Source organism: Neovison vison, chromosome 8 (genome assembly GCF_020171115.1).
Source record: "Neovison vison isolate M4711 chromosome 8, ASM_NN_V1, whole genome shotgun sequence".
NCBI classification, from domain to species: Eukaryota; Metazoa; Chordata; class Mammalia; order Carnivora; family Mustelidae; genus Neogale; species Neogale vison.
Genome location: NC_058098.1, coordinates 107,289,750 through 107,315,044, shown reverse-complemented (window position 1 = coordinate 107,315,044; position 25,295 = coordinate 107,289,750). Strand labels below are relative to the sequence as shown.

The 25,295-nt window shown below is 35.5% G+C and overlaps 1 protein-coding gene and 1 pseudogene across 1 annotated transcript in view; both read left to right on the top strand.

Annotated features, from left to right (window-relative positions):
* ZC3H6 (zinc finger CCCH-type containing 6) overlaps nucleotides 1-25,295 on the top strand; it is a 60,332-nt gene that overhangs the window by 29,660 nt on the left and 5,377 nt on the right. Inside the window, exons 4-11 of the mRNA XM_044261615.1 lie at nucleotides 10,580-10,829; nucleotides 13,175-13,308; nucleotides 18,238-18,354; nucleotides 18,975-19,086; nucleotides 19,790-19,899; nucleotides 20,523-20,776; nucleotides 22,288-22,784; nucleotides 23,537-23,770. Coding sequence (XP_044117550.1) covers nucleotides 10,580-10,829; nucleotides 13,175-13,308; nucleotides 18,238-18,354; nucleotides 18,975-19,086; nucleotides 19,790-19,899; nucleotides 20,523-20,776; nucleotides 22,288-22,784; nucleotides 23,537-23,770 — 1,708 coding nt within the window. The remainder of the gene's footprint in view (nucleotides 1-10,579; nucleotides 10,830-13,174; nucleotides 13,309-18,237; nucleotides 18,355-18,974; nucleotides 19,087-19,789; nucleotides 19,900-20,522; nucleotides 20,777-22,287; nucleotides 22,785-23,536; nucleotides 23,771-25,295) is intronic.
* On the top strand, nucleotides 24,357-24,435 carry LOC122916603 (annotated as a pseudogene).

Below are 25,295 nucleotides of genomic sequence, written 5' to 3'. Positions count from 1 at the left end.
GTAACTGTCACCACTCTCCATTTCATCATCCTCTATAGAAGCTGTGTACCCATTAAACGATAACACCTCACTTCCCCCTCCCGACCAGCCCCTGGTTACCACTATTCTACTTTGTCTCTATGAATTTGCCTACTCTATAGTCATATAGGTGGGATAATACTGTATTTGTCTTTTTCTGTCTGGCCTATTTCATTTAGCATGACTTTTTGAAGGTTCATCTAACATGTATCAGAATTTCTTTCCTTTTTAAGGCTAGATAATATTCCATTGTATGTATATGCCATATTTTGTGTGTTCCTCTATTGTTGGACAGATGGATGGCTTCCACCCTTTGGCTGTTGTGAATAATGCTGCTTTATGAACATGGGTGGATGATATTTCTTCGAGACCCTGCTTTCAGTGCCTTGGAACAAACACCTAAGAGTGGAATTGCTGGATCATGTAGTAATTCTGTGTTTAATTTTCTGAGGAACCACCAAAATGTTTCTCATAACAGCTGTACCATTTTCATTCCTACCACCAGAATACATGAGGTTTTCCAGTTTCTCCACATCCTTGCCAAACTTGTTATTTTCTGGGTGGTGTTTGTTTTTGTTTTTATTTTTGCTTTATGTTGCTTTGGTTTTATTTTATTTTAGTCTTTTTTTGATAATGGCCTTCCTAATGTGTGTGAAATGACCTCTCGTTGTGATTTTTAAGGTATTGCCTTTTTTTAAAAAGATTTTATTTATTTATTTTAGAGAGAGTGAGAGAGCATGAGCAGGGGTGAAAGGTAGAAGGAGAAACAGACTCCCCACTGAGCAGGGAGCCCAACTCAGCACTGATCCCAAGACCCTGGGATCATGACCTGAGCTTAAGGCAAACACTTAACCAACTGAGCAACCCATGCACCCCTGAGGTATTGCCTTTTAAGGGGAAAAATAAATGTTTCAGTTTTATTCTTTGCCTTCTGATATTTTGAAAAAATGTTTTATATTTTTCAATATAGAAAAAGAAACATGCAGATGGATACTATAAATTTTAAATCTTTGGAAATCATTCATAATATATTAGGTTGCTAGGTCTATCATAACAAAATACTACAGACTAGTGGTTTAAACAACAAAGTTTATTTTCTAGTACTCTGGAGGATAGAAGTGCCAGATCAAGACTCTAGCAGGGATAGTGTCCTCTGAGGACCATAAGGGAAAGATCTTTTAGCCCTTTCTCCCTGGCTTGTAGATGGCAACTGTCTTTCTCCTTTGTCCTTAAATGGTCATTCTGCTGTGCATGCACACCTTTAGGATCTCTGTGTGTCAAATTTCCTCTTATAAGGACATGAGTCAGATTAGATCAGGGCCCACCCTGGCAACCTCATTTTAACTTAATCACCTCTTTAAAGGCCCTATCTCCAAATACAGCCACATTCTGAGGTATGGAGGGGTTAGGGCTTTCACATGAATTTTGTGACATCTATCTCTTTAAGTGCAAAAATTATTTGAAGTGTTTTAAATAGAAAAGAACATGATATACTTTATATGTTTCTCAGGCATGTTGTCCTGTATGAACAGTCTTCAATATAAATAGTATTTTGTGCTAGAAAAATCAGGATGCTCTCAGGAACACTGGGGAATATTCAGATCAATGTGCACTTATTTGAAAAACCACAGATTTTCTGAGTTCTGACTTCTGCCAATCTGTCAATATGCTTGTCTACAGAGTTCTATTCTTTTTCCTAATTTGATGTTCCTAATCTCTAATGAGCTTAGAAAACAAAATACTGTGTGTGTTAGAGTTCTTTCATTGCCTTCTGTTTCTCTATTCCCTTCTTTATAGTTGAAGTTGCTCAGTAAGTATTTATTGAATAAATGATGTTTATTTTAATATCTTTTAAAATTTGAAAAGAATTCTACTCTAGTTAATAATTTTATCAAATTAGGTGAATGTATCTGTATATTCAGTCTGCTGATTCTGGAGTGAATGGAGCTTCCATTTCTCAGAACAGTGTAACAGTCATTAGAATTATTTTTATCGCTAATGACAAAATTTTTAAGTATATCAAACACTGATTTGATACCTAAATTTCATCATTTGCAGGTAGACTTATTTTTTTAGAAATCATCAAAACTTGTTAAGAGACTATTCCAAACAATGAAAAAATGCTCAGAATGATTGTTACTGTTTCAGATAGCAAAGCATTTGAAAGTATCAAATAGTGAGATGTATAAGTTCTTGATTCATAAGCTGTCACTAAAAATTATTCCAGAAAAGGAAGTATAGAATATTTTAAAACAGTAGCACAAGAATTTTAATAAATATATAGCCTTCTCTGGAGGATAAAATCAATTTGTATGTATAGACAACATTACATTTGTTTTAACTGACTCGTATTTCCTCAAACGTTATAGTTATTTATTGTCATTATATTATTATATATCCCTACAAATACAGTGTGATTATTTTTGTTTCAAAAATTCAGCTAAAGAAATCAAGAAAAGAAAAAGAATGGTATTTTGTATTTACCCACATTTCACTTCCAGTGCTCTTTGTTCCTTTGTGTAGATCTGAATTTCAATCTGGTAATCAATTTTTTTTAAATGTAAAAACTTAGCCTTTATTTAGCATTGTTTGTGGTGCAGTTTCACTATCAGTAAAATCTCTTAGCTTTTATATGTGGGGAAATTGTTTTACTGTTATTTTTAATAACTTTTAATTTTGTCATAATGACTTGTAAAAAAGTTCCAAGAATGGTGCAAAGAACTCCTGTGTATCTTTCACCCAGATTTCCAGAATATTAACATTTTACTGCATATTCTTTGTTTCATCCTTTACCTTTCTTCTCTTCTCTTCTCATTAGAGGCTCTAATTTGCCCTTAAGCCCATCTATTAAGTTCTTAATTCCAGTGTTTGTATTTTCAAATCTAGAAATTTGATTTTTTTTTTCAAATCATCAGGGTAATTTCATAGTTCCCAGTTTGCTGCTAAAATTCATGTCATTTACTTGAAAATAACAAGAACAGATATTTTAAAATCCGTGTCACATGAATTTCAATATCTGGAGCCTATTTCTTTTTGTTTATTTGTTTTTCTAAGATTTTATTTATTTGACAGAGAGACAGAGAGAGAGAAAGCACAAGTAGGCTGAGTAGCAGATAGAGGGAGAGGGAGAAGCAGACTCCCTGTGCTGAGCAGGGAGCCCAATGCAGGGCTCGATCCTAGAACCCTGGGATCATGACCTGAGCCGAAGGCAGCTGCTTAACTGAGTGAGCCACCCAGGCACCCCTGGAGTCTGTTTCTTTTACTGGTTGCTTTTCACTGTTCTTGTTGCTGATCTTGTCTCCTCATACGACTGCATTTTTTGTTTGCTTTTGTATTGTGTACTGAGCATTGTGTTTGCAAAATATGGTGTATTTTGTAGAAATAATTTGAATCCTGGGATGATATTCATTTCCTCCAGAGAAGATTCTTACTTGCTGTGACAAATTTTTAGTGACCCTTACAAACTTAATTCTAACTTCAGTGTTTGAAACTCTTCTTGGCCACCCAGATGACAGGTTGGACTGTAGCCTCCAATCTACATTTTGAGATTGACCCAAAATTGGTGGATGGGGATTACAAAGGCTTCTACTTTTTCTGGACTCTGAATTTCTTCTTTTGTTCCCATAGATTAAAGGGGTAGTTACGAGTGCTCTCTTGAACCTTTCAGCTGATTTTTCATGTCAGACTAATGCTTTCCGAACAATAACTGCTCCAAATGCTGTTCATTTCTCACGATTTTTGTCTACTCCACAAATATTAATGGTCTAGTAATCCCTCACACATTTGATAGCTCTCTGATGTTTATAGTGGATCTAAAAAATATGGTGTCTATCTTTTCTGCGTTTTTTAGGAGGAGAACTGATCTGAATTTATTTAGTCTGCTAGGAGAAAGAAAGTTCAGTACCATTTCCTCCACATCTGTTTTAGAGTTGACTCACTGAGATTAGAAAATACCCTAAGTACATCCTAAAAATTCTGTTTTCCTAGTTAAGTCTGATGTATAAATTTTATAGTTTAGGCCAAAAATAGAATATCGTATTAACATCTAGCTTTTAAACTTGAGTCAGTGTATCTTCCCTTTTCCTCATCCTTGTTCAAGGCCTCCCATTCCCTTATTTCATGTTTACAGTTATTGTCATGGGACCAGTTTCATTTTACAGAAAGCCAGTCTGCCCTGCAGACATTCTAATCAAGAGTATATCCCAATAGTCAGTCAGCAAAGTAATTGGGGAAACTGTATCCTTTGGAAGAACTTACAGACTTTTGCGTTTTTGTTATCTTCTTGCAGGAAGTCTAAGAGGAAGTCTAAGTCTTGCAGGAAGACTAAGAAATACTTGCTAGATCCTTGCTGAGGGATGCATTTTGTTCATTCCAAATGCAGTATAAGGAGATAGTCTCCTAGAGACCTGGGGCTGCTCCTGTAATGTCATCCTTTTAGTGCTTTGTGGCGCACTAACACTGCTTGGGTGATGCCCAAACCCAAACATTAGAGTCTCACTGCAGAAGGAACCCTGAGATGTGGGGAGGTTTACACCATTAGAGGACTATTAGGAATATTTGCAATTGGGAAAGCTGGCTAGGGGGATTAATAGAACATTTAGGGATAATTCTATTTTGAAAAGTAAGAATGTGGAGATTATTTTTGTAAAAGCTGTGAAAAATTAGAGAATTAAATTAATACTAAGAATTAAAAGTTTTGGAATGACTGGGTGGCTCAGTGGGTTAAGCCTCTTGCTCAGTTTTGATCTCAGGGCCTGGGATCGAGCTCCGCATTGGGCTCTCTGCTTGGCTGGGAGCCTGCTTCTCCCTCTCCTTCTGCCTACTGCTACCTATTTGTGCTCTCTATCAAATAAATAAATAAAATCTTAAAAAAAATAGTTTTGTGGGCATGTGGGTGGCTCAGTCAAACACCCAACTCTTGATCTCAACTCAGGTCTCAATCCTCAGGATTATGAGTTTAAGCCCCCATTGGGCTCTATGCTGGGCATGGAGCCTGCTAAAAAAAAAGTTTGGGGGGGTATCTGGGTATCTCAGTTGGTTAAGCATCCAACTCTTGATCTCAGCTCAGGTCTCAATCCTCAGGGTTGTGAGTTCAAGCCCTCCATTGGGCTCTATGCTGGGCATGGAGCTTGCTTAAAAAAAAAAAAATTAGAAGTTTTGATAATAAGCATCTAATCTGCAAAGAAAAATTCATACTCTTTAAAGAGTACTCTTTAGTCATAGACTATTGAAATATATCATTAAAGAATTAATAGAATCACATCAGATTATTTTGGCCTACTCAAAGTCTTTTGTGGTTCCATACAAATTTTAGGATTGTTTATTATAGTTCTGTAAAAAATGCTGTTGGTGTTTTGATAGGGATTGCATTAAATCTATAGATTGCTTTGGGTAGTATAGATATTTTAGTAATATTTGTTCTTCCAATCCATGAGCATGGAATGTCTTTCCATTTGTTTATGTCATCTTCAATTTCTTTTTTTTTTTTTTAAAGATTTTATTTATTTATTTATTTCAGAGATGGGTGAGAGGGGGAGAGAGAGAGAGAGAAAGTGCAAGCATGAGTCAGGGGAGAGGGAAAGCAGATTCCACGCCAAACAGAGAGCCCAATGTGGGGCTTGATCCCAGTACACTGGGATCTGACCCGAGCCTAAGACAAGATCCTTAACTGGCTGAGCCACCCAGGCCCCCCTTATCTTCCAATTTCTTTCATCGGTGTTTTATAGTTTTCAGTACAGGTTTTTCACTTCTATGGTTAAGTTTATTCCTAGGTATTTTATTATTTTTGGTATAACCCAAAATAGGATTGTTTTCTTAATTTCTCTTTCTACTGCTTCATTATTAGTGTATAGAAATGAAAACATTTTCTGTACTTTGATTTTGTAGGCTCTCTGACTTTATTGAGTTCATTTATCAATTCTAGTAGTTTTTTGGTAGAGTCATTAAGGTTTTCCATATATAGTGTTATGTCACCTGCAAATAGTGAAAATTTTCCTTCTTCCTTACCAATTTGAATGCCTTTTATTCTTTTCTCTTGTCTGATTATTGTGTCTAGGACTGCTGGTACTATGTTGAATAAAAGAGGTGAGAGTCAACATCCTTGTCTTGTTCCTGACCTTACGGGGAAAGCTCTGTTTTTTTTTCCCCCATTGAGTATGATGTTAGCTATGGGTTTTTCATATAAGGCCTTTATTATGTTGAGGTATGTTCTTGATAAACCTACTTTGTTGAAGATTTTTTTTTTAAAAGATTTTATTTATTTATCAGAGAGAGAGAGGGCGAGAGAACGAGCACAGGCAGACAGAATGGCAGGCAGAGGCAGAGGGAGAAGCAGGCTCCCTGCTGATCAAGGAGCCCGATGTGGGACTCGATCCCAGGACGCTGGGATCACGACCTGAGCGGAAGGCAGCCGCTCAACCAACTGAGCCACCCAGGCGTCCCTTTTGTTGAGGATTTTAATCATGAAATGGATGTTGTACTTTGTTAAATGCTTTTTCTTCTTCTATTGAGATAATCATATGGCTTTTATCCTTTCTTTTATTGACATGATGTATCACATTGATTTATGAATATTGAATCATGCTTGCAGCCCAAGAATAAATCCCACTTGAATGTCATTGTTAATGTATTGTTAGATTCAGTTTGCTAATATTTTGTTGAGGATTTTTGCAAAAATGTTCATGAGAGATACTGGCCTGTAGTTCACTTTTTTGGTGGTATTTTTATCTGATTTTGGAATCAGGATAATGCTGGCCTCATAGAATTAATTTGGAAGTTTTTCTTCCTCTTCTATTTTTTGGAAAAGTTTGAGAAGAACAGGTATTAACTCTTCTTGAAATGTTTGGTAGAATTCACCTGTGAAACCATCTGGGTCGTGTGCTTTTGTTTATTGGGAGTTTTTTGATTACTGAATCAACTTAATTTCTGGTAATCAGTCTGTTCAAATTTTCTATTTCTTCCTGATCAGTTTTGGTAGGTTATGTGTTTCTAGGAATTTATCCATTTCTTCTAGGTTGTCCAGTTAGTTGGCATATTTTTCGTAATATTCTCTTATAGTCTGTTGTGTTTCTGTGGTATTGGTTATTTCTTCTCTTTTGTTTCTTATTTTGTTTATTTGAGGCCTGTGTTTTTTTTTAATGAGTTTGACTAGAGATTTAATCAGTTTTGTTATCTTTTCACAGAACCAATTCCTGGTTCTGTTCTGTTGCATTTTTAGTTCCCTATATCATTTATTTCTTCTCTAATCTTTATTATTTCTTTCCTCCTGCTGATTTTTGGTTTTGTTTGTTATTTTTCTAACTCCTTTAGGTATAAGATGAGGTTATTGAGATTGATTGATTGATTGATTCATGATTGATTTTGCTTCTTGAGTTAGACTTGTATTGCTATAAAGTTCCCTCTTCAAACTGCTTTTGTTGCATCCCAAAGATTTTGGACCATTGTGTTTTCATTTTCAAGTGTCTCCATTTATTTTTTGATTTCTTCTTTGATTTCTTGGTTGACCCATTCATTGTTTAGTAGCATGTTATTTAATTTCCTATTTGCGCTCTTTCTAGATTTTTTTTTTAAAGATTTTATTTATTTATTTGTCAGAAAAGAGAGAGAAAGCACACAAGCAGGCAGAGAGGCAGGCAGAGGCAGAGAGAGAGGCAGGCTCCCCGCTGAGCAAGGAGCCCGATGCGGGGACTCGATCCCAGGACCCTGGGATCCTGACCTGAGCCGAAGGCAGCGGCTGTTTGTTTGTTTGTTTGTTAAATCAAGCTTTATTGATAAAATGGAATTCAGAATACCTTACCAGGAACAGCAGCAGGCCCAGCCAATCATGAGAGCAAAAACGTGGCAGTCTCTGGTTAGGTGTAGGAAGCTGCTGCTTATCAATTAGTAATTCAACATAAGGACTTTTTTTTTTTTTTTTAAGATTTTTTATTTATTTATTTGACAGACAGAGACCACAAATAGGCAGAGAGGTAGGCAGAGAGAGAGAGAGGAGGAAGCAGGCTCCCTGCTGAGCAGAGAGCCCGATGCGGGGCTCGATTCCAGGACCCTGGGATCATGACCTGAGCTGAAGGCAGAGGCTTTAACCCACTGAGCCACCCAGGCGTCCCTCAACGTAAGGACTTTTAAAAGAGGTGCAAAGAATCAAGGCATTTTAGCCCCAAGATTGATATTCTTATGAATATACTGTATTACCTGCAATACTCCTGGCAACAAGGTGAGAACCTAAAAGACAGTTAAATGAAGGGACCAGCTTATCAACAGTGCCAACCCCACTACCAAGACAGTTTTCGGTTAACTCCCTGGATGTTCGGCTTTGTAGGATTTTGGAATTCTTCTCCATATTCTTCTCAAATGTGAGCATCTAGCTGACATGGCTGCTGCTCTCCCTGTCCCGACCCCAAGTCCAAACACAACATGACTTGAAAGGACTATGTATCTGTTGCAGCACACAACAAGCCAAACATTTTTTGCAACTTTGATAGTGATTTAAAGCAGTTCATGATTAAATATGAGCATTTTGTACAAGGACAATTATACTTTACAAAAAACAAAATCATACAACAAAAATTGCTGGAGTCTGATTTACAACATGAATTATGGTTTGAAATCACGTTTACAGAAGTCTCAAATTTACAAAAAAAAAAAAAAAAATCAGTCCTGGGCTAGCTGTTGTACTGCTGAGTTCTCTGGTGTGATCCATTCTCACCCACGTCATACGTCCTTCTTTAAAGTTGAGGATGGATGCTGACGAAGGCAGCGGCTTAACCCACTGAGCCACCCAGGCGTCCCTAGATTTTTTCTTGTGATTGATTTCTAGATTTCTAGTTTATGTTATGGTGGGAAAAGATGCATGGTATAACCGGTCTTTTTGAATTTTTGATATTTGTTTTGTGACTTAATACATGATCTATTCTGAAGAGTGTTCCACGTGCACTTGAAAAGAATATGTATTCTGTTTCAGGGTGGAATGTTCTGAATGTATCTGTTAAATCTAGTGTGTCATAGAATCACATTTTTTAATAAAAAGAAAAGTCGGCATCATTCAACTAATTAATTAATCTTCACCTTAATCTAAGAATTATTTTTATTTTACTTTAATAGTGTTTTTATTAAAAATTTCAGAAACATTGCTTTTTGGCTACAATTATAAATCCCCTTCTGAATTTTGAAAGTGCTAGATGAGAACAGTTGATTTTTAAAAACAACAAACAAAAAAAATTTTGAAAACACTGCTTAAAATAAGTCAGATACCTAATAAAATACCTCTAAAATTTAAAATTGTTGAGCTAATTGATTTTCTTGGTATGTTTAGTTAAGTATTTTTTTCTCTATCTTATAATTACTGAAATGATCTTAATATTTCCCTGCATTTTATTAAAATCATAGTTTCATGTTGGTAATCTGCCAGCACAGACAGTATTTTTATATTATATTTTAAATGTGCTAAGCTGAAGATGAGTCATGATCTGGGTTTTACTAGATCTTCAAACTTTAATTAGGTGCATTTTTTCTTCCTTTTAAAAGCATTGGACAGAAGATATGACTGAACTAATACAAATATTTTAGTGAGTACAGATAGAATTGAATACTATCATTAAATAAAATTGTAGGACTAGGGGTACCTGGGTGGCTCAGTTGGTTGAGTATCTGGGTCTTAAATCTCAGGGTTATGAGTTCAAGCCCCACATTAGATTCCATGCTACTTTACAAAAAATTGGAGGACTAAAGTATATTCTAAGTTTTCGTATGCCTTAGTAAAATAAATTATTAATAAAATTAATAATGTGTATTACAATAAATATTTCCTAACAAGCAATGTTTCCACTAGCTCTTTTTAACTTTTAGGGAAGTCCTTGTTAGACCTCTGATATAAACATTTCTTCTTTCTAAAATTTCCACACATATTTCTGTTTATTAAGTATAATATGTTTAAATTTTTCATTTGGGACAATATTAGGAGAATATATATTTTCTTCCACTTCAAGCTATCTTACTGTATTTTCCATATTTTCAAAAAGACTAGATATTTTGGAGAAGGAATTCATGTATAATGGTGTGGATTTCTAAGTATACTTTTATGTACAAATATCAAGACATGGTGGAAAACAAAAATTGAACAGAACACTCACCAGCAAGATCTGTGAACTTTATAATATTTAATAATACCAGAGTAGCAGTTGGTTTTTTTTTTAAGATTTTACTTATTTATTTGACAGAGAGAGAGATCACAAGTAGGCAGAGAGGCAGGCAGAGAGAGAGGGGGAAACAGGCTCCCCGCTGAGCGAAGAGCCCGATGCGGGGCTCGATCCCAGGACCCTGAGATCATGACCTGAGCCGAAGGCAGAGGCCCAACCCACTGAGCCACCCAGGCGCCCAGAGTAGCAGTTAGTTTTTTGAACTTAATTTTAAATACCATCATAGACAGGTACTAACCAAGACTCAGAACTACAACAATCTTCCCGTTCTTTCTCCAAATTTCTGAGGGAAAAAAGATATCCTGTGTTACTGTCAATTCATTTATTTAACTGAAAAGTTCTTATAATGATTGTCTATTTTCACTTAGCATGGACACTTATCAGGAAGCTACATGACATCAAAGAGGAGTCAGCATAACAAAAAATTTAAAAGTAAAGAATATGATGAGTACAGTACGTACAGCGATGACAACTTCGGTACCTACAGTCAGGAAACAGAGGAAGATTTTGCCAGTCAGTTGAAACAATACAGACAAGCTAAAGAAACCTCAACTACTGCTTTAGGATCATCATTTTCTAAAGAGCCAGGGAAAAAACAAAGAATGAAAGTTCAGCAAGGTAAGTGTGAAATTGTCAGTGTTTTTGAGCAGTTAGTTGTGGAGTAACAACTTAAATTTCTTAGTCCCTTCTCAAGATCAGCTTATTCCCGTGGTTCCTGCATTTGTTTTTCTTTATTTTATATATTTTGAGGACAAACATCTACAAATATTTCAGGCTGCATGATAACTTAATATTTGAATTAGAAAGATATGCTAATATTTTAGAGTATATAAAAATTAAAAAAGAAACAACTTTCCCATTACATATTTTCCCTTTCCTTGTATAATATCTGTATACTGGAAAAAATGGCTTACATTTTTCAGTTGTTTCTGTTACTCTAAACATTGCCTATTTTAGACCCATACAGACAGAATTCTGGGTAACTATTCTTTTATTAGACTTGAAAAGATGATGATCATCTTTGCTGTGCAAATGTACTTATACTTAGGATTATGGATATCCTTCAAGATTGGAAATAAGAACATAATCTAAAGAAATTTCTGGAGTGATCATCACTCCATCCGCTGTATCGAGGGATGTAATCCCTGGAGAGACCAGGGCAAGTTGCCATAGAAACTATGGGTCACATAAAAGTCACATCAACCTTTTGAATTGTCCATTCAATGTCTGCTTCAAGAAAACTGGAGTAAGATGAGGCTGAGGTGAAGGAGTGAGCCCCAAACCCAATGTCACTGTACTTTCTATATTGTTGAAAAAAGGAACCAGTTATGAGTAAATGTGATTGTTTTTACAACTTTATTTTTTCTTGATTTCCTAGCAAAATTCCTTTGAAAAATATGAATCCAGGCTTTGCTGACCTTTAAAAAGGAAAGGAATTTGTCTGTACATATGCTATTGTAATTAGTAAGTTTGTTCCTGAAGTCTAGACATAGTGGTGTCAGGAATCATTCCATTTGGGGAATAAGGGAACATAGAGAGGTTTTGCTCATCCATTCCCACCTGGGGTTTTCCCTTTCATCTTTTCCTGTTTGTTCTGTTAAATAACTGAGTATTCTTTTATTTTTGACATTTATTTTACTCCCTCAGTTATGAAAGTAATATATGGTGAAATGCAGAAGACTTTTTCTATGTGTGGAAACAATAACCTAACCAAGATCAAAGATAAAACAAAAATAATTTGAATCCCTACACTTAGAAATAATTATTATTAATATTTTTGGTGTACATTCTTCCAGAATTTTTCTGACAATTATTTTTAAAAAAAACTATGCATACTGTTTAACTTGTTTTTTCCCTTAACTGTGAATTGAATCTCAGTCATTCTTATGTTAATGAGTAGCTTTTAATGCCAACAACATTCTATTCAATTAAACAGACATACCATAGCTTGCCTAATAGATTCTTAGGTTTGGGTGATCATAATCACTTGATATTTAAGTTGCACCCAGATTTTTTTTTTTTTGACACCAAATTTTTTCTTAACTCTGTGATTAACCCTGTATATTTATACATGTCTCAGAGAACATCTTCACAAATATTTTTCCTTAAGAATAAATTCTGTAATGCAGAATTGAATCAAAAACTATAGCCACACATTTGAAGATTTTTGATCCACTTACCAAGTTGATTTCCAAAAAGTTGATAGGCCAATTTATAACACCCCGCCAGTATGTGAAAATGCCAATTACTCAACTCCCTACCAACACTATTCTTTGAGGTAAAAATTTGTATGTTATTTTAAAATTTTTAACTTAATTAATGAAGTAAACATTTTTTCATATATTTATTTGCTGTTTGTAGTTTAAGATCGCTTAATATGTAAGAAAATGTTCGATGTGAATTTGGTAAAATGAGAAATGACTCTATATAGTAACTTATAACCTAATACATAATTTTTGCAATTTCAGATACTTCTAAATTAAAGCCAAGTTTTTAAAAAGTAAAAGATAGGTATAAATGTTACTTAAAAATATATATAATACTACTCAAAATTATCACTAGAAACTCAATTTGGTCAAATTAACCACTAATACCTACAATATCTTCCTTAAGGATGAATATAAAATTTAATTCCCTTAAAAACAGAAAGCCTTGTTATTTCTTATTCTAAGGAAAACTGGAAAGAACAAAACTACCTTTGACTTCTGTAGCCATGTGTATTCTTGTGCCTTGCCCTCCTTATTATTGTTAACATCCCTTAAAAAAAAAAAAAAAGGAATGAGAAGCACTACCTGGAAAGTAAAATGTAAAGATTTAATTAATTTTTTTCATTGAATCTAGAGAGGAAAAAAATATGCACTGTATATTATAGACTATTTAAAATATGCTGTTCCCTATAAACTAATAGATTGACAGGTATGTTGTTTTTCTATAATATTTGAAGTACATTTTAACTCTTTTAGGTATTGAACAGAGGGTTAAAAGTTTTAATGTTGGTCGTGGACGTGGTTTGCCGAAGAAAATCAAACGCAAAGACCGTGGGGGAAGAACCAATAAAGGGCCTAATATTTTTTCAGGAATGGATGACTATCAAGAGGTACTGAGAATTTATAGATAATGAGGAGAGCTTTTCCATCTTTTAACCTATTTGGCTGCAAAGAAAGCATTGTGATTTTAATGTTACTTTCCTAGTAAATGAAAAATTTCCAGCTAAGATCAAATGAGTGTAAATAGATTCTAAAAAAAAGAATTAAAGGAATTATTGTTTTAATTAGTCAAGATACTAGTATAAAGATGCAAATTTAGGTGACCTTGAAATAAAATTAAGGTGTTTGAAAGCACCTCAAGTAAAACTGGTATGTTGGAAAGCAAAAATGTGACCCTAGTAGTTCTTCATTGTACTTTCCTTTGCTAGGAGTCATCCCAGATGCAAAGGGCAATAAAATGCTAATAGCTCAATATGAAGCATGGCTAATAAGAAGGGAGATATTATAGTGTTAAATTAGCTTACTAGAACCGAAAACATTGAAAGAGAAGAAAAGGCAATATAAATGGTTGGAAAGATGAACTTGTGTACCTTATGTATAGTAAATATTGAATAAAGATATATTGAATTCTGAACATGTACATTTCAGCCTTGTTGTACAGACTCTTGGGATTAAAGTAGTCCAAATCTAGTATTCTGACACTGTTCCAGCAAGACTGATTAAATTATGCAGAGCAAGAGTAGGTTATTAAAAGCTACAACCTTAAGTGAAAGCAAAGGGATAGCTATATATTGTAATTTGAAAATGCCTAATTTTTTGATGTCTGGGTTTAAATAAGGGACAATTTTTTTTTTAAGATTTTATTTATTTATTTGACACAGAGAGATCACAAATAGGCAGAGAGGCAGGCAGAGAGGGGGAGGCAGACTCCCCACTGAGCAGGGAGCCCAATACGGGGTTAGATCTAGGACCCTGTGATTATGACCTGAGCCGAAGGCAGACGCTTCACAACTGCACCACCCAGGCGCCCCAAGGAGCAAAGATTTCTTAATATGTACTCTAAGTATACTATTTAAGGAGATGTTAATAGGTACGACCTAAAAAAAGAAGTTCAGGCCCAAATAAATTTGTGAAACCCAGCACATGCCAGTCTACTCTTGGAGATTCTAAGTTGACATTAATGTATTAAAGCCTTCTTGCAAGTTAGGTATAAAAAAGCCTATTTTACTTTGTTCAGTCCATTGTTTTTGTTGTTGATGTTGTTGTTGTATTTTTTTTTTAAGATTTTATTTATTTATTTGACAGAGAGAGATCACAAGTAGGAAGAGAGGCAGGCAGAGAGAGAGAGGGGGAAGCAGGCTCCCTGCTGAGCAGAGAGCCTGATGCAGGGCTTGATCCCGGGACCCTGAGACCCTGACCTGAGCCAAAAGCAGAGGGTCAACCCACTGAGCCACCCAGGCACCCCTCACTTGTTTTTATATTGTACTTGACCCTGAACTTCTCCCAACCCCTGCCCAATCTATTAACATTGATTGAGCCACTCATTGTTCCATGGAATAGCAGCTTTGGAGACAAATTTAGAATTTCTGAGTGATTGTAACCTGCCTGTCCATTTTCCTATATTCCTCTAGAGTGTGTTGCTTTCCCTAGACCATATTAATATGAATGCTGTCTGAAAGTAAGCTCTCTCCTATATCCAAAAGGTACATACTATGCTTGGAAAAAAAAATTAGCTTCCAACAGAGTGTAGCTTTGAACAAGTTATACCTGTCTCTGAGTTTCAGTTTGCTTGATCTATAAAATGAAAGTATGGTGTTTAATTAATTCTAAGGAGATTGTCAAGCACTAACATGTTTAAAAATCCGGATTGCAACTAAAAAATTCTTTATCATGTTATAGAAAATCAGAATAAATTATTTCTTTTGCACTCATTAGCTTTAGAATTTTTACTTTAGCTTATTAAGATTAAAATGTTACCGGCGTGCCTGGGTGGCTCAGTGGGTTAAAGCCTCTGCCTTCGGCTCAGGTCATGGTCTCAGGATCCTGGGATCGAGCTCCGCATCAGGCTCTCTGCTCAGCGAGGAGCCTGCTTTCTCCTCTCTCTGCCTGCCTCTCTGCCTACTTGTGATCTCTCTGTCAAATAAAAAAATAAAATCTTTTTTAAAAAAAAGATTAAAATGTTATCAACTGTGTCAGTTTATTGGCTGTCAAGAGAGATTTCTTGTTATGATTCTACTAGAAACAGAGTGCCAGAGCCCAAGCAAGTAGCTTATATTTAGGAGTGGTCTGGAGGAAACCTGTCCAGGGTACAGTGAACATGCTAGAGTGGCCAACATACATCCATTTTCATCTTTTCCAGGGAGTATGAGATCCTCTAAAAGCCAGATAAATTCATAGATATCTGCATGTTCACATGAACTGTCTTGAAAACTCCAGGGTGGTCACAGAACAAGCAAATGTTTGATAGGTTTTAAGAACTTATTTAGTCTGTTGGCCATAAAACCTCTTAACTTTTTTTTTGTATTTATAACACCAGTTATATTTTCTGTAAATACATATTATTTTGCCAGCAAATCTTTTCATTCCCTCTTCTTTATATATTTCAAAAAAATTTTTGTGCCCTTGTTTCTTATGCCAGTATAATACATCTTCTAGAGGAAGTACATTTTGAAATAACCAAGTAGATAATTTAGTTTTCCCTATCTTCGTCTTTCCTTTCTTTCCCTCTTTTCTCCCCCCTCCCTCTTTCTTGAATTGTATTTTATTTTTATTTATTTTATTTTATTTATTTATTTGAGAGGCAGGGAGAGAGAGAATGAGAGAAAGAGAGAGAGAGAACATGAGAAGGGGCAGGGTCAGAGGGAGAAGCAGACTCCCTGCCAAGCAGGGAGCCCGATGCGGAACTTGATCCCAGAACTCCAGGATCCTGACCTGAGCCAAGGCCGTCGTTTAACCAACTGAGCCATCCAGGAGCCCTGAATTGTGTTTTCTTAGAGGTAGTATAATACAGTGCAAAGAGTTCTATTTACCCTGACTGCTGACTCGCCATATGACCCTTGGCAAGTCACTAATTTCTCTAATCTTCACTTTTCACATTTGTCTAGTGAGGGTGATGAACTAAATGATTTCTGTGGTTCTTCCAACTCCTTTATTACAAAGATCTTAATGGTAGAGGACATTCACATTGCTTCTATAGGCTTAGACTTAAAAGATCAGATCTTCTAGGCATGTTATTTTCTCCTAAAATTTTATTGTTAAAGTTTCTTTGGATTTTTTAGAATATCTTCATTATAATTAGGTTTCTCATGGTTATAAATACTGATACACTTTCTACTCATTTGAACTAAACTAAACTAAAAAACAAAACAGAAAAACCCATAACCCTCTATTAAAACAATGAGGCACATCATTAGTCATAGAATGAATTGTTGATGAAATATAGGTACAACTTGGTGCATTTTTCAGGGTGGTTTTGGATTTTTTTGGTGATTACCTAATATTTTACTTTTTAATTTCAGTTATATTCTTCTATTTGGCATGTTGATTTTGTATAATGCATTCTCCTGGACTTCCTATTTTCTTATATCTACTTGCTCTAAATGAGCCTGGAAATAGAAAATGTTTGTGAGCCAAATTTACATAAATTTAAGACATTTTAAATGATCCGATCAGAGAATAGCATAAACAATTTTATTGTGTTTTTCCTGGGGCAATTTGGTTATACTTATATATTTTTTAAAAACTTATAGGATTATCTGTGTTCTTGGTATTTTTGTACTTTTTCCCCAGAATTCTTACAGTAAAACATATATTAAAAATGTGAGCATTGAGGATCAGATTTAAGTCTAGCCTTCTTTTGCCTCAAGTGGTTGCTATGAGGCAGTTTCCTATTTTCAGTAGGTTGTGTTTTGTTCTCCATCTCCTAGCAAACTGAAGGAAAGGGAAGCAAATCAGATTAGAAGAGCAAATAGTTATTGTGAACTCCTGCTATATATAAAGTATGATGCATACCGGGTGTTTGAAAAACAGTGCTATTTTATAGAGCTCATGAATGTAAGTCCTTAGCCTGATTAAGCATCATACTCTTGTTACTCAGTTTTCTTGTACTCAGCAAAAGTTGAACAGGGGTCTAAGGAGAAGTAAGGAAAACAGGTAGGGCTGTGAGATTTTCTACCATATACTTCTTTTTGTTATTTTTTAAAAGTTTAAGGACATACATCCTCCCTCCTTTTTCTTTTCTTTCCTAAAGGAAGTACAGAATAACCACACATGCAAAAATCTGATTTTTTGGAGATCCATCTAGAGACATATACTCTTAAATGTGGGGATATATTCTTTGAGTCTTTTATCTTTTGTCTTTATTATTATAAAATTCAGATCAGTTTTCCACTTAGTAAAGTATCGTGAACATTTTCTTATGTTCCTAAATTGTTACTCCGTCTCTTCAGTTTGTAATGATTACATACTAATCTATCACTGACCTACACCTTAATGTATTTGACTAGTCTCATCATTTGGGATGTGTAATTTCTAGGTGTCTGTCTGTCTGTTTGTTTTATCATGCAAAGTAATTCTGCAGTAATTATTTTTGTGAATAACATATTATTCAGTTATTTTTGTAAATAAAGTATGTGTGCCTCCCTGATAATTCCTTCAGAATACTCCTGAAAAGTACAAATTTTGTCAAACAGTATGGGTATTATTAATCTTTCATAACATAGCTATCAGCAAATCACAAGAAAGCATATTTAACATCTTTGCCAACAGAGTATTATTGTTAATTTTCAGGCTTTTCATAATTTTATTTTTAAAAAGTAGTTGTACTTCCTCATTAAAATAGAAATAAGTTCTTTGCAACCACTAGTAGCAATGAGCAGTGTATTAGAAGCCTGTCTCTGCAAATAAATGAATAGTATCTGAATGTCCACTCTTGACCACTTTAGTCATTTGTACTGCTTTCCTAATCCATTTGACTGTCCATTTTAGTACATATTTAATATTTTATATGTTGTATTTAAATGAATTTTTTTTTCTTACAGTATAGTAAACCAGGGAAAAAATGGAAGGTTATGACTCAGGAATTCATTAATCAGCACACAGTGGAACACAAAGGAAAACAAATCTGTAAATACTTTCTGGAAGGGAGATGTATTAAGGTAAATTTAGGGGGATATCATAAAGAATTTTAACTTCCGCAATAATCTTTAAAATGTAAAGTCTTTTTAGGGGGTGGTTAGGGTTTTTGTTTTTGTTTTTTCATTTCTCATATACTTGCAATTATAAAGCTGGTTCTTCAAAGTGTGTCTATGGAAATACTGTACATTGGAGCGTACTTAATTCTGTTCTGGGGCAGTAATAGAATTTGTTGAACCCAGATTTTATTTAACAAACACAAAATGCTGACTGTGTGGCAAGTACTGTTTAAAGTGGATTATTAATATTAAATGTTTTAATCTTTACAGCAAACCTATGAAGTAGGTACTGTTAATAGCCCCATTTTAAACATGGCCAAACCAAGAGGTTAAATAAGTGTCCCTAGTGGCTCAGCTAGAAACAGTGAGTGCTGGTGGAACCCGGGCAGTAGGCTCTGAGGCCATGCTCTCCGTGCTGCCTCTGCCTCTGTGCATAGCCACACCCACTGACTTGGGCAAGACTTCCAAGAGATTGTTTGAATTATTATTAGATCATGATTTAAACACTGAAGATATGGCCGTAGTTCCATCATGAAACACCATAGAGAAAATTCAATTGTTTCTTTTTTTCTCTTTTGTGACAGGGAGATCAGTGTAAATTTGATCATGATGCAGAGTTGGAGAAGAGAAAGGAGATCTGCAAGTTTTATTTACAAGGATATTGTACCAAAGGAGAGAACTGCATTTATATGCATAATATCCTTTATTAAAAAGATGTTAACCAAAATATTGAGGTTATAAAACATTACTGAAGTTTTTCAAAATCCCTAGAAAACTTACTTTGGTTTTAAATTTAAAATAGCATCTGCTATAGTCATATGACTTTTTCCTCTGGATCTTGTCAAAGTGTTGATTACAATAATTTCCTAAAACCCCTCAGGAATTCCCTGAATGTAAGCCACCTGAAAATGGTATATTTTTCAATAAACTTCTGGATTTAATATTTTCTTTAGAAGTTTAAAATTTGTTTCCAAAATCATGAGGTAGCTTAGCTTATAGTTTTCATGTTGGGATATTTGACTTTAATATGATATATCAAGCCCCTTTGTTTCCTTTATAGATATAAGCTCTTGCTACAAAATTTATTTGCTCTGTCTACAATTTTTATTGTGGAAAGTAACAGAACTTACATAATTGAAATACTACTGTATTTGCTATAACAATTATTTTTTCTTTAAAATATTTTCTAGCTTAATATAGTAAGGAAGATTAAAATCTTTGAATGTTTTGCTGCATAATTGAAATATTTAATCTTAAAAATTGTCTAATATGACGTGTGTAAAAAATTCAGTACAATATATAGTAATACAGTCTTATTGACTCAGCACCGATATGTTTTTGGATTTCAAAATATTAAAGTTTGATGTCACTTGGTCTGTTCCTTAATATTTTTATTTACATGAATTTCCGTGTAAGTTCTACCATAGTGGAGCAAAATGTTACCAAGGAGACAACTGTAAATTCTCACATGATGATCTGACTAAAGAAACAAAGAAACTTCTGGACAAAGTAAGTAATATTTTTGTACTTCAGTTATTTCTTAGGTCTCACCACAGAGTCATTTGTCTTGAATCACATTTTATAAATCAGATTTCAGAAAAGTCTCCTGAGAAATCAAGGATTTGTTATTTTATATTTTAATCTATGAGTGTAGTATGTTAGAAAAGCAGAAGTATTGGACTAGGAATTAAAATCTTTCATTCTCTCTTTTTTTTTTTTAGATTTTATTTATTTATTTGACAGAGAGAAATCACAAGTAGATGGAGAGGCAGGCAGAGAGAGAGGGAAGCGGGCTCCCCGCTGAGCAGAGAGCCCGATGCGGGACTCGATCCCAGGATCTTGAGATCATGACCTGAGCCGAAGGCAGCGGCTTAACCCACTGAGCCACCCAGGCGCCCCTAAAATCTTTCATTCTTACCCTTGTTGTGCCATTAAAAAGCTAATGTACTTTGAGAAATATCTTTTACCACTTTGAACCTTATTATCAAAAATGAGTTAGCTCTCTCTGAGCCATTTTGACTTCAGAATGATATTTTTCTCATAACAAAACTGGTTTATTGAAGTCTTCACAGTTTTTAAATGTAAGGAAGAAAGCTTGTTTTGGAATAGTAATCTTTGCCAATCATTTTTAGGTGTTGAACACTGAAGAAGAAGCCACAAATGAAGATGAACGAGAATTAGAAGAACTTAGAAAACGGGGCATAACTCCTCTTCCCAAACCACCTCCAGGAGTTGGGCTTCTGCCAACTCCACCAGAGCATTTTCCCTTTTCTGATCCTGAAGATGATTTTCAGACAGATCTCTCTGATGATTTCAAGAAAATCCCATCTCTTTTTGAAATAGTTGTAAAACCTACTGTGGATTTAGCACATAAGATTGGGAAGAAGTAAGTTAAAATCTTCAAAAATGGCATCATTTTCCCTTAAAATTTCCTACTGAGAAACTAACTTGTATTTCATGTTAATCATGTAATTAAACTTAGGTAGAGATAGCAGATACCCAGCATTCACCCCAAATGCTCTTCCTGCTTTTCTTTGTCTCTGTCCCCTGCTGCATGCCATCAGTGTTTCTCTCTGTGGAATCCTTAACAGCTTTAAAAACCTCTCCACAGAGTAACCCTGAGAGACACTGCCCGGTGGCTAGAATTGTTATGTCTCCCAATTCATTAGGAGGCTACATTCAGCATTGATAACATCTTCAAATAGTGGCATTCGCATGTCTCCAGAATATTTGATTCTTTTAGAGAAGTATTTCCTTAGGCTATTAGGGGAAAACCTTTGGTAAGCTGGGTCCAGATTTGCATTTTCTTTTTTTTTTTTTTTTAATTTTTATTTATTTGTCAGAGAGAGTGAACACAGGCAGACAGAGGGGCAGGCAGAGGGAGAAGCAGGCTCCCCGATGAACAAGGAGCCCAATGTGGGACTCGATCCCAGGACCCCGGGATCATGACCTGAGCCAAAGGCAACCGCTTAACCAACTGAGCCACCCAGGCGTCCCCAGATTTGCATTTTCTAACAACAACATTCTAGTCCTGCTGCCCTTTCCCAGAGTCTGTGCACCTGGGCTGCAAGTCCCACTGTTGATTATTTTAACCCTGAACACTCAGAAAATCAGTGAGATCTCAGTAAATGAGGAACAAGAAATTGACAGGAAATGTGAACCATTAAAATTATTTCTCTTAAGGTCAAGAAGAAGATAGGTATGTCCATTGTTTGGCTAATACTCTAATACTGTAGATCAGATGCGAGCCAATGCAAAAAGAGAAAGACATAATAGATATAAAGATAGAAATGGAGAGGCAAAAAAAAAAAAGAAAGAAAGAAATGGAGAGGGAGCTCATTTTTGGGGTGGTCTCCCTCGATAGACCTGAAGGAATCAACTGACAAAACTATTAGAAATAGTAATTAAATTAGTAAGATGTCCAGAAAGAAGAACAACACTCAAAACCTAAAGGTCTTTTTATATGCCTACAGTAATCCATTAGAAATTGAAAAGGTGTGTGTTTATATAGTAAAATTCTAATTTTGTTATATTTTAGGAAAGGTCCATGTATACCTAGAAAAAAGTCTAACCAAAAAATAATAACTAACCAAAAAATATTTCTGTGGGTGGCAGGATTAGAGGTGATTCTTAGTTATCTTTGCCCTTTTCTGTATTTTTCAAAATAGCTGTAAGCTTTAGAAAACAGCTGATAGTGTCAATTGATGAAGACTGTAGGCTAAATTGAAGGCAAGATGCATTTATTTGCGTTTTTATTTGGAGATAATGTAGAATAAACTGCTTCTTAAAAACACATTCTGATACAGAAAAACATACTTAACCACACATATTTAAAATACAACATTCTTGTTTGCCTCTTTTCTTTGAACTAAGAAATATTATTCTTTCTGTCTACAGGCCACCAGCATTTTATAACAGTGCCTCACCACCAGGACCACAGTTTCAGGAAAGCAGCCCACATCCTCAGCATATCTATAGTTCTGGATCAAGTCCGGGTCCTGGACCTAATATGTCTCAGGGACACAGTAGTCCTGTGATGCACCCGGGCTCCCCCGGACATCATCCATGCGCCGCAGTGCCACACAGCCCACCTTTGCCGCCTGCTCCGCCTGGAATTTTAGGTCCTCACAGTCAAGCTGGAGTACTTGTTCAACCAGATGCACCTTTGACACCACAGAATATGAGTGGTGCTTACCATTGCTCGGGCTTTCCAGAACACATGATGAAAGTACCCAGAGAGAATCACTGTTCTCCAGGTTCCTCATACCTGCAAAGTCCTGGTGAAATGCAGCTCAACACCAGTTATGAGTCCCTACAAAACCCAGCTGAATTTTATGATAATTACTATTCACAGCATGCTGTACCTAATTTTCAGCCACCTAGTAACTCTGGTGGTGAGTTTACCTTTTCAAATAACTCATTTTTAATTGTTTTTAAGCTTTTCTTTTCTTTTTTTTTAAAAAGGTTATATTTATTTATTTGACAGAGACACAGCAAGAGAGGGAGCATAAGCAGGGGGAGTGGGAGAGGGAGAAGCAGGCTTTCCGCTGAGCAGGGAGCCTGGTGCGGGGCTTGATCCTAGGACCCTGGGATCATGACCTGAGCCGAAGGCATACGCTTAGCGACTGAGCCACCCAGGCGCCCCGACTCATTTTTAATTTAAAATCTTTGGTGTTCTCTATTTTTCATTGAAAACATGGTAAGAATGTGTGTTTTTAATAAAGCTAAGTAAAATGTAGTGAAATTGAAGCCATAAAATATATTTTAAATTTAACCAAACATTTGTTACACCAGAACTTTAGATAGCTTTAAAAAAAATATTTACAATTGGTGCCCACGTGGCTCAGTCGGGTAAGAGTCCCAAGTTTTCATTTCAGCTCAGGTCATAAGCTTCAGGTCATGAAACAAGCCCTGCGTCCATCTCCACGCTCAGCATGGAGTCTGCTTGCCCCTGCCTCTCCCCTCAATGCTCTCTTTCTCTAAAATAAATAAAATAATATCTTTAAAAAAACATTTACAATCACATAGTAATACGGTAATCAAATGTAGTTACTATTAAAGCTTCAATTTCTTGTAACTGACCGTGGTACTCTCTAGTGGAGTTCGGTGCTAAATCAGTGTCTGTGTTTCTGTGTTATGTGTATAGATGGAATGTGGCATGTTGACTTTGCCCAGCATCAGCCTCCCATTGTTCAAGACTCCCCTAACCGTGGGAGTGGATCTGATGGCAGCAGCAACATGACAGGCCACGGCCCCCTGCCTGCTCCAGGCCTCCTCCCTGCAGTGCAGAGAGCTCTTTTTGTCAGACTTACTCAGAAGTACCAAGAAGAAGATGAACCAAGCAGCACCCAACCTCAAAGGGCACCAAGCAAGGACGAAGGTGTGTCAGTTGTTATGGTAACATCTTACTTTGGAATTACCCAGTTCCTGAAATGCTCTTGAATAGGTTAAAATTTGAAAAATAAGTTCCTTTGAACTATCTATTCTACTTCCAGCTTACCTTGTAGCTTCTGTCTGCTTGGAATTGGTCATGGTTTCCAGTGTCATTAATGCTTTAGTACTTAATTGCAAAGAATTTTACCTGAAGCAGTGAGTAGAACAGAAGCTATAGTGTGAGGCCTGGCTGAAGCCTTTTATGGAAGAAGGAAATAAAACAGGAACCAGACATCTTCCAGTGCAGAAATTTTGACTTCTAGCCCAAGTTTAAAATGATTCAGTTATTAGAGTTTTTATGGGCATAGGTTGTATTCTACTATATTATGAAGGAATATTATTTTTAACGTAAAAGATTATGTGGAAACCTCAAGTTTACCTTAGTATTTTTGATATTGATAAGTATATAACAATTACTTAATTCAGTTGAGGAGAGAAAGCTTAACACATCCAGTTCTTCTTATGAATTACAGAATTGATAATGTTTGCCCACTTTCTTGTGTGTGTGTATTTTTTTTTAATTAAGTAAATTGAGCTTTGCGCAGTGGCAGTATCGTAGCCAATGAGGTTTATCCGAGGCGCGATTGTTGCTAATTAATTAAGTAAATTGCATGGCCAACATGGGGCTCGAACCCACGACCCAAGACCAGGAGTCTCATGCTCCACCAGCTAAGCCAGCCAGGTGCCCATTTGCCTACTCTTAAGCGTAAAATTTATAAATATGTAAAACTGGGTAACATTAGGTAGCTACAAGCTATTATATAAACATCTGTTACCTTTTCAAAGAAGGTAGCATTAACACTTCATTTATTTAACATCACAGGGAAATTAGGGATTCCTAGTAAGTTAGTTTTCTATACAATTTATGTTTGCCTCTTAAAGTGCTTAAACTTAAAAAAATTTTTTAATGATTATCTTTCTATAAAGTCATAGAAAGATTTACATTTTCATAAATAAGAAAATTTACAGTTTTTCTGGATATAAAATTTTGTATTATAGTAATATAATTGGTGATGTTTTATGAAGGTTTTTTCTCTGTGTCCAGAAAAAATCTTGAATGGCTAGGTTTCTTTAAGAATTTAAATTCAGTTAATTAACATATAGTGTATTATTAGTTTCAGAGGTAGAGTTCGGTGATTCATCAGTTGTATATAACACCCACTGCTCATTATATCATGTGCCCTCCTTAATGCCTGTTACCCAATTACCCTGTCCTCCCCACTCCCCTCCCCTCTGGCAGCCCTGTTTTTTTTCTATGATTAAGAGTCTCTTACAGTTTGCCTCTCTGATTTCATCTTGTTTTATTTTTCCCACCCTTTTCCTGTGATCCTCTGTTTTGTTTCTTAAATTCCACATATGAGTGAGATTATATGATAATTGTCTTTAGCTGATTGATTTATTTCACTTAGTATAATACCCTGTTGTTCCATCCACATCATTATAAATGGTAAGATTTCATTCTTTTTTTTTTT